The sequence below is a fragment of the Salvelinus alpinus genome, chromosome 6, assembly GCF_045679555.1.
Source record: "Salvelinus alpinus chromosome 6, SLU_Salpinus.1, whole genome shotgun sequence".
Classification (NCBI taxonomy): Eukaryota; Metazoa; Chordata; class Actinopteri; order Salmoniformes; family Salmonidae; genus Salvelinus; species Salvelinus alpinus.
The window spans coordinates 87,665,222-87,675,221 of record NC_092091.1 but is presented as its reverse complement, the minus strand read 5'-3'; the positions used below and the strand labels follow the sequence as shown (position 1 = coordinate 87,675,221).

Genomic DNA, 10,000 nt, shown 5'->3' with positions numbered 1-10,000 from the left:
CTCTCCTCCTGTGTTCGCCAGTAGTCTCCCATCTAACCCCTACGTCTCTCCTCTCCTCCTGTGTTCTTTAGTAGTCTCCCATCTAACCCCTACGTCTCTCTCCTCTCCTCCTGTGTTCTCTAGTAGTCTCCCATCTAACCCCTACATCTCTCTCCTCTCCTCCTGTGTTCTCTAGTAGTCTCCAATCTAACCCCTACGTCTCTCCTCTCCTCCTATGTTCTCTAGTAGTCTCCCATCTAACCCCTACGTCTCTCTCCTCTCCTCCTGTGTTCTCTAGTAGTCTCCCATCTAACCCCTACATCTCTCTCCTCTCCTCCTGTGTTCTCTAGTAGTCTCCCATCTAACCCCTACATCTCTCTCCTCTCCTCCTGTGTTCTCTAGTAGTTTCCCATCTAACCCCTACGTCTCTCTCCTCCTGTGTTCTCTAGTAGTCTCCCATCTAACCCCTACATCTCTCTCCTCTCCTCCTGTGTTCTCTAGTAGTCTCCCATCTAACCCCTACGTATCTCTCCTCTCCTCCTGTGTTCTCTAGTAGTCTCCCATCTAACCCCTACATCTCTCCTCTCCTCCTGTGTTCTCTAGTAGTCTCCCATCTAACCCCTGCGTCTCTCTCTCTCTCCTCCTGTGTTCTCTAGTAGTCTCCCATCTAACCCCTACGTCTCCTCTCCTCCTGTGTTCTCTAGTAGTCTCCCATCTAACCCCTACATCTCTCCTCCTGTGTTCTCTAGTAGTCTCCCATCTAACCCCTACATCTCTCCTCTCCTCCTGTGTTCTCTAGTAGTCTCCCATCTAACCTCTACGTCTCTCCTCTCCTCCTGTGTTCTCTAGTAATCTCCCATCTAACCCCTACGTCTCCTCTCCTCCTGTGTTCTCTAGTAGTCTCCCATCTAACCCCTACGTCTCCTCTCCTCCTGTGTTCTCTAGTAGTCTCCCATCTAACCCCTACATCTCTCATCTCCTCCTGTGTTCTCTAGTAGTCTCCCATCTAACCCCTACATCTCTCCTCTCCTCCTGTGTTCTCTGGTAGTCTCCCTTCTAACCCCTACATCTCTCCTCTCCTCCTGTGTTCTCTAGTAGTCTCCCATCTAACCCCTACATCTCCTCTCCTCCTGTGTTCTCTAGTAGTCTCCCATCTAACCCATACATCTCTCCTCTCCTCCTGTGTTCTCTAGTAGTCTCCCATCTAACCCCTACATCTCTCTCCTCTCCTCCTGTGTTCTCTAGTAGTCTCCCATCTAACCCCTACATCTCTCCTCTCCTCCTGTGTTCTCTAGTAGTCTCCCATCTAACCCCTACATCTCTCCTCTCCTCCTGTGTTCTCTAGTAGTCTCCCATCTAACCCCTACATATCTCCTCTCCTCCTGTGTTCTCTAGTAGTCTCCCATCTAACCCCTACATCTCTCCTCCTGTGTTCTCTAGTAGTCTCCCATCTAACCCCTACATCTCTCCTCTCCTCCTGTGTTCTCTAGTAGTCTCCCATCTAACCCCTACATCTCTCTCCTCTCCTCCTGTGTTCTCTAGTAGTCACCCATCTAACCCCTATGTCTCTCTCCTCTCCTCCTGTGTTCTCTAGTAGTCTCCCATCTAACCCCTACATCTCTCTCCTCCTGTGTTCTCTAGTAGTCTCCCATCTAACCCCTACATCTCCTCTCCTCCTGTGGTCTCTAGTAGTCTCCCATCTAACCCCTACGTCTCTCTCCTCTCATCCTGTGTTCTCTAGTAGTCTCCCATCTAACCCCTACATCTCTCTCCTCTCCTCCTGTGTTCTCTAGTAGTCTCCCATCTAACCCCTACATCTCTCTCTCCTCCTGTGTTCTCTAGTAGTCTCCCATCTAACCCCTACATCTCTCTCCTCCTGTGTTCTCTAGTAGTCTCCCATCTAACCCCTACATCTCTCCTCCTGTGTTCTCTAGTAGTCTCCCATCTAACCCCTACATCTCTCCTCCTGTGTTCTCTAGTAGTCTCCCATCTAACCTTACATCTCTCTCTCCTCCTGTGTTCTCTAGTAGTCTCCCATCTAACCCCTACATCTCTCCTCCTGTGTTCTTTAGTAGTCTCCCATCTAACCCCTACACCTCTCTCTCCTCCTGTGTTCTCTAGTAGTCTCCCATCTAACCCCTACATCTCTCTCCTCCTGTGTTCTCTAGTAGTCTCCCATCTAACCCCTACATCTCTCCTCCTGTGTTCTCTAGTAGTCTCCCATCTAACCCCTACATCTCTCCTCCTGTGTTCTCTAGTAGTCTCCCATCTAACCCCTACATCTCTCCTCCTGTGTTCTCTAGTAGTCTCCCATCTAACCCCTACATCTCTCCTCCTGTGTTCTTTAGTAGTCTCCCATCTAACCCCTACATCTCTCTCTCCTCCTGTGTTCTCTAGTAGTCTCCCATCTAACCCCTACATCTCTCCTCCTGTGTTCTCTAGTAGTCTCCCATCTAACCCCTACATCTCTCTCTCTCCTCCTGTGTTCTCTAGTAGTCTCCCATCTAACCCCTACATCTCTCCTCCTGTGTTCTCTAGTAGTCTCCCATCTAACCCCTACGTGTCTCTCTCCTCCAGATTGCCTGTGCCGTCTTCGCTGCCCTGCTCCATTTCTTCTTCCTGGCAGCGTTTACCTGGATGTTCCTGGAGGGGGTTCAGCTGTACATCATGCTGGTGGAGGTGTTTGAATCAGAACACTCCAGAACCAAGTACTTCTACCTGGCAGGGTACGGGGTACCAGCTGTTATAGTGGCCGTCTCCGCTGCCGTGGACTACAGGAGCTACGGAACAGACAGAGTGTGAGTAGGGGGGGGGGAGGGAGGGATATGGTTAACCAGCTGTTATAGTGGCTGTGGGAGGGAGGAGGAGGAGGGGGAGGGGGAGGAGGGGGCATGGGAGGGAGGGAGAGATATGGTTAACCACACTGTTATAGTGGCTGAGGGAGGGAGGAGGAAGGAGGGGGAGGGGGCATGGGAGGGAGGGAGAGATATGGTTAACCACACTGTTATAGTGGCTGTGGGAGGGAGGAGGGGGAGGAGGGGGCAAGGGAGGGAGGGAGGTTATAGTGGCTGTGGGAGGGAGGGAGGAGGAGGGGGAGGGAGGGAGGGAGGGATATGGTTAACCAGCTGTTATAGTGGACTATGGGAGCTACGGAACGGACAGTGAGTATAATATATATAGTAGTATAATATAGTACAGTAGTATAATATAGTAAAATAGTATAATATAGTATAGTAGTATAATACAGTAACGTAGTATAGTATATTATAGTAGTAGAGTATAATATAGCATAGTAGTATAATATAGTAAAGTAGTATAATATAGTAAAGTAGTATAGTATAATGTATTATAGTAGTCGAGTATAATATAATATAGTAAAGTAGTATACTATAGTATAGTAGTACAATAGAGTAAAGTAGCATAATATAGTAAAGTAGTATAGGGTATATAGCAGTAGAGTTTAATATAGTATTGTAGTATAATATAGTATAGTAGTATAATATAGTAAAGTAGTACAATATAGCAAAGTAGTATAGTATATTATAGCAGTAGAGTTTAATATAGTATAGTAGTATAAAATTGTATAGTAGTATAATATAGTAACGTAGTACAGTATAGTGTATTATAGTAGTATAGTATAGTGCCTTATAGTAGTACAATATTTTATAGTAGTATAGTACAGCATAGTATACCATACTATAGCAGAGTATTGTTTAGTATACCATAGTGAAGTATAGTATAGCGGTGTATTATGGTAGTATGGTGTGACATTATAGTATGGTATTATAGTATAGTAGTATGGTGGAGTATGTGGAGTGAAGTGTAGTGGTATAGTGTGATATATTCTAGTAGTATAATATAGTATAGTAGTATAATATAGTATAGCAGTTTAGTATAGTAGAGTAGTATAGTTGCATAGTGTAATATTGTATAGTGGTGTAGTATAGTTGTATAGTGGTATAGTATAATATAGTATGGTAGAGTGGTATAGTTGTATAGTAGTATAGTGCAATATAGTATAGTAGAGTAGTATAGTTGTATAGTGTAATATTGTATAGTGGTGTAGTATAGTTGTATAGTGGTATAGTATAATATAGTATGGTAGAGTGGTATAGTTGTATAGTAGTATAGTGCAATATAGTATAGTAGGGTAGTATAGTTGTATAGTATAATATAGTACAGTGGAGTAGTATAGCTGTATAGCAGTATAGCATAATATAGTATAGTGGAGTAGTATAGTATTATAGTATAAAATAGTATAGTAGAGTGGTATAGTTGTATAGTAGAAGAGTATAATATAGTATAGTATAGTAGTATAGTTGTATAGTAGTATAGTGTACTATAGTATAGTAGTATATTATGTTATATTATAGTAGAGTAGAGCATTGTATAGTATGGTATAATAAATAATTGTAGTATGATATAGTATAGTGGTGTATAGTAGTATAGTAGTTTAGTATAGTGTCTTTGTGGGCCGCTCGGACCATCACACGTACTCACACACACACACACACACACACACACACACACACACACTCACGGCAGCATTGAACCGTCAGGCAACACCGAGCGGGATTCCACATCAGATCAATAGTTGATCAAACATCCCTCATTTAAATATAAGGTTCTAGATTCAGAACGCCAAGTAGAGTGTTATCAATAATTCCAGTTGAGCTCAACTCAACATAGAGCTGTAAATACAAGACTGTACCATAGAGCTGTAAATACAAGACTGTACCATAGAGCTGTAAATACAAGACTGTACCATAGAGCTGTAAATACAAGACTGTACCATAGAGCTGTAAATACAAGACTGTACCATGGAGCTGGAAATACAAGACTGTACCATAGAGCTGTAAATACAAGACTGTACCATAGAGCTGTAAATACAAGACTGTACCATGGAGCTGGAAATACAAGACTGTACCATAGAACTGTAAATACAAGACTGTACCATAGAGCTGTAAATACAAGACTGTACCATAGAGCTGTAAATACAAGACTGTACCATAGAGCTGTAAATACAAGACTGTACCATAGATCTGTAAATACAAGACTGTACCATAGAGCTGTAAATACAAGACTGTACCATAGAGCTGTAAATACAAGACTGTACCATAGAGCTGTAAATACAAGACTGTACCATAGAACTGTAAATACAAGACTGTACCATAGAACTGTAAATACAATACTGTACCATAGAGCTGTAAATACAAGACTGTACCATAGAACTGTAAATACAAGACTGTACCATAGAGCTGTAAATACAAGACTGTACCATAGAGCTGTAAATACAAGACTGTACCATAGAGCTGTAAATACAAGACTGTACCATAGAGCTGTAAATACAAGACTGTACCATAGAACTGTAAATACAAGACTGTACCATAGAACTGTAAATACAAGACTGTACCATAGAACTAGGTGGAACACAACTGTGCCCACAGAGGAAAGCTATCCCACCCCATCCAAACCTTTATCACACGGTATGAAATCTCACAGGCGCCACATGTCAGTGTAGCAGACGGGATCTAACAGGCTAACTGGAGTCCATTCTGCTGTGGCAGCCTTTACTCTGAGACTGAGGAAGTGCCCCCCCCCCCCCCCCCCCCCTCCCCAATGATGCACCCTATTAATGTTGTTGTGAACGTGGGTTTGCTGTACTAACTCTTACTATTCTATAAAAAAGTGACGCTGGCTCAGCGCAGAGCCGGAATGACTGGCCAGTCGCACTTAAGTCCCATTCAGGGGCCCATTATAAAAGGTGAAACTGACCCAGATTGATTGGCCAGTCGCATTGACTCTCATTGAGAGGCCATTCTAAAGGTGATTCTGGCTCAGCGCAGAGCCGGAATGTCTGGCCAGTCGCACTGAGTCTAATTCAGGGCCCATTATAAAAGGTGACACTGGCTATGCTAGAGCCGTTACGGAGGTCACAGTGGCTCAGCCCAGACCCATAATGGAGCTCTGTCTAATGTGGCAGAAATTGGAAGATGAATAATTCAACTAACAGGTCATGAATCAGTCGGCCATTTAAACCAGCTTAACACACACACACACACACACACACACACACACACACACACACACACACACACACACACACACACACACACACACACACACACACACACACACACACACACACACACACACACACACACACACACACACACACACACACACAGAGAGAAAGTCATCTGAGTGGAGCTGTCTTGTGTTGTGATGAATTGATAAGTAAAGATATTCAGGGTTATTTAATTTACCATGTGTCTGATAACATATTTTACTACCACTTTTAACCTTGTGTGGTGTGTGTGTGTGTGTGTGTGTGTGTGTGTGTGTGTGTGTGTGTGTGTGTGTGTGTGTGTGTGTGTGTGTGTGTGTGTGTGTGTGTGTGTGTGTGTGTGTGTGTGTGTGTGTGTGTGTGTGTGTGTGTGTGTGAGTGTGTGTGTGTGTGTGTGTATTCCTCTTGTCCTTTTCACCTTGTCCCAGTAATTTATCTACTTCATAAATACTGCTAGTGAGGGTTACACCTATAACTCACTATTTAAAGAAACACACGCACTACAATGTCATATGGAGATAGCAGTGATGTCATATCTCTACGTCTGGAGATAGCAGTGATGTCATATCTCTACGTCTGGAGATAGCAGTGATGTCATATCTCTACGTCTGGAGATAGCAGTGATGTCATATCTCTACGTCTGGAGATAGCAGTGATGTCATATCTCTACGTCTGGAGATAGCAGCGATGTCATATCTCTACGTCTGGAGATAGCAGTGATGTCATATCTCTACGTCTGGAGATAGCAGTGATGTCATATCTCTACGTCTGGAGATAGCAGCGATGTCATATCTCTATGTCTGGAGATAGCAGCGATGTCATATCTCTACGTCTGGAGATAGCAGCAATGTCATATCTCTACACCTGTAGATATCAGCGATGTCATATCTCTACACCTGGAGATAGCAGCGATGTCATATATCTACCCCTGGAGATAGCAGCGATGTCATATCTCTACGTCTGGAGGTAGCAGCGATGTCATATCTCTACGTCTGGAGATAGCAGCGATGTCATATCTCTATGTCTGGAGATAGCAGCGATGTCATATCTCTATGTCTGGAGATAGCAGCGATGTCATATCTCTACGTCTGGAGATAGCAGCGATGTCATATCTCTATGTCTGGAGATAGCAGCGATGGCATATCTCTACACCTGGAGATAGCAGCGATGTCATATCTCTACGTCTGGAAATAGCAGCGATGTCATATCGCTACGTCTGGAGATAGCAGTGATGTCATATCGCTACGTCTGGAGATAGCAGTGATGTCATATCTCTACACCTGGAGATAGCTGCGATGTCATATCTCTACGTCTGGAGATAGCAGCAATGTCATATCTCTATGTCTGGAGATAGCAGCGATGTCATATCTCTATGTCTGGAGATAGCAGCGATGTCATATCTCTAGGTCTGGAGATAGCAGCGATGTCATATCTCTAGGTCTGGAGATAGCAGTGATGTCATATCTCTACGTCTGGAGATAGCCGCGATGTCATATCTCTACGTCTGGAGATATCAGCGATGTCATATCTATATGTCTGGAGATAGCAGCGATGTCATATCTCTAGGTCTGGAGATAGCAGCGATGTCATATCGCTACGTCTGGAGATAGCAGCGATGTCATATCTCTAGGTCTGGAGATAGCAGTGATGTCATATCTCTACGTCTGGAGATAGCCGCGATGTCATATCTCTACGTCTGGAGATATCAGCGATGTCATATCTATATGTCTGGAGATAGCAGCGATGTCATATCTCTAGGTCTGGAGATAGCAGCGATGTCATATCGCTACGTCTGGAGATAGCAGTGATGTCATATCTCTATGTCTGGAGATAGCAGCGATATCATCTGTCTGTCTCATCTGGGTTATGTATGTTCTGTGTGTATATTCAATCTCTCTCTCTGTCCTGTCGTGTTATGGTAAATCCTCAACCAATCTCTATCCCTCTGTATCTAAGGCATGTTTTTATCCCTCTCTCTCTATCCTTCTCCCTCGTTCCCTCTCTCCATCCCATGCTTACTACTGGGCTTTTGGCATGTCTGATTTATGTTCTCTCTCTCTCTCTCTCTCTCTCTCTCTCTCTCTCTCTCCCGCTCTCGCTCTCTCTCTCCCCTCTCTCCCTCTCTCTCTCCCCCCTCTCTCTCTCCCTAACCCCCTCTCTATTTCGCTCTCTCTCTCCCCCTCTCTCTCTCTCTCTCTCTCTCTCTCTCTCTCTTCTCTCCCTCTCTCTCTACCCTCTCTCTCTCTCCCTCTCTCTCTCTCTCTCTCTCTCTCTCTCTCTCGCTCTCTCTCTCTTCTCTCCCTCTCTCTCTACCCTCTCTCTCTCCCTCTCTATCTCTCTCTCTCTCTCTGCAGGTGTTGGTTGCGGTTGGACACATATTTTATATGGAGTTTCATAGGCCCTGCCACGCTCATAATAATGGTAAGACACACACACACCCCAACACACACACACACACACACACACACACACACACACACACACACACACACACACACACACACACACACACACACACACACACACACACACACACACACACACACACACACACACACACACGCACGCACGCACACACACACACACACACACACACATACACACACCCCAACACACACACACACTGTATATTCCTACTTTAAAAAATAACTGGGTATTAAGTACTGCTTAATCTCTGTGAATGTATGCAGGGACTTTATTATACTGTAAGAAGAGAGATAGCTGGTACTGTGGCTATATACCTCCATAATAATTCTGGTTCTGTGGTTCTATAAGTCCATAATAATTCTGGTTCTGTGGTTCTATAAGTCCATAATAATTCTGGTTCTGTGGTTGTCACGTTCCTGACCTGTTTTCCTTTGTTTTGTATTCATTTTAGTTGGTCAGGGCGTGAGTTGGGTGGGTTTGTCTATGTTTGTATTTCTATGTTGGGAGTTTGTGTTCGGCCTGGTATGATTCTCAATTAGAGACAGGTGTGTATCGTTTGTCTCTGATTGAGAGTCATACTAAGGCAGCCAGGGTTTCACTGGTGTTTTGTGGGTGTTTGTTTCCTGTGTCAGTGTTTGGACCACACAGGACTGTTTAAGGTTAGTCACGTTTGTTATTTTGTAGGTTTAAGTGTTTTCTTGTTGTTTCATTAAATCATGAACACTTACCTCTCCGCATCTTGGTCTGATCCATGCTCCTCCTCGTCTGAGGAGGAGAACGACATTGACAGCCTTAACAGTGGTTCTATAAGTCCATAATAATTCTGGTTCTGTGGTTCTATAAGTCCATAATAATTCTGGTTCTGTGGTTCTATACCTCCATAATAATTCTGGAACTGTGGTTCTATAACTCCATAATAATTCTGGTTCTGTGGTTCTATAAGTCCATAATAATTCTGGTTCTGTGGTTCTATACCTCCATAATATTTCTGGTTCTGTGGTTCTATAAGTCCATAATAATTCCTTCTCCAGGATTATAGTATGTATATCTCATCCATAGCTCTCATATGGAACACCTGTCTGTATTCATCAGTAGCACACGGTGTGGTGTGTGTAGTGAATAGGATGGCCTTTGGGACGAAGCCTTAGTTAGCAGCAGTATGTCCATCCAACGGTTCTATTCCTGGAATCCATCTTTCCAAAGTTCCTTCCTTCTTTCTCAGAAAAGTTATTTTACCTTCCATTGTCAGCGGAATGTTCACAGGACTTCTGGTGTTCTAGAATGTTCCGCTGTGCTTTGTCTGAGCCAGACATGAGAGATAGAGAGGAGAGGAGAGGAGAGAGAGAGAGAGAGAGAGAGAGAGAGAGAGAGATAATGAGGATGACACTGAACCAATTAGCTCGATGCCAGTGTGTATTCAGGGCTGCCTGGTGCTAGTAAACTCACCACAGAGATAACACCAAGGCCAGCTCTGACAGCCAGAATGTGTAGGAGGAACGCAAGCACTCACATACACACACACACACA

General features: G+C 44.0%; 1 protein-coding gene across 5 annotated transcripts in view; it reads left to right on the top strand.

Moving 5' to 3' along the window:
- The window catches only part of adgrl3.1 (adhesion G protein-coupled receptor L3.1), a 334,415-nt gene that overhangs the window by 292,039 nt on the left and 32,376 nt on the right, over positions 1-10,000 (top strand). For all 5 annotated transcript variants that reach the window (XM_071408263.1, XM_071408262.1, XM_071408260.1 and 2 more), the window contains 2 exons: positions 2,557-2,777; positions 8,401-8,467. In XM_071408263.1, the coding sequence (XP_071264364.1) occupies positions 2,557-2,777; positions 8,401-8,467 (288 nt within the window). The remainder of the gene's footprint in view (positions 1-2,556; positions 2,778-8,400; positions 8,468-10,000) is intronic.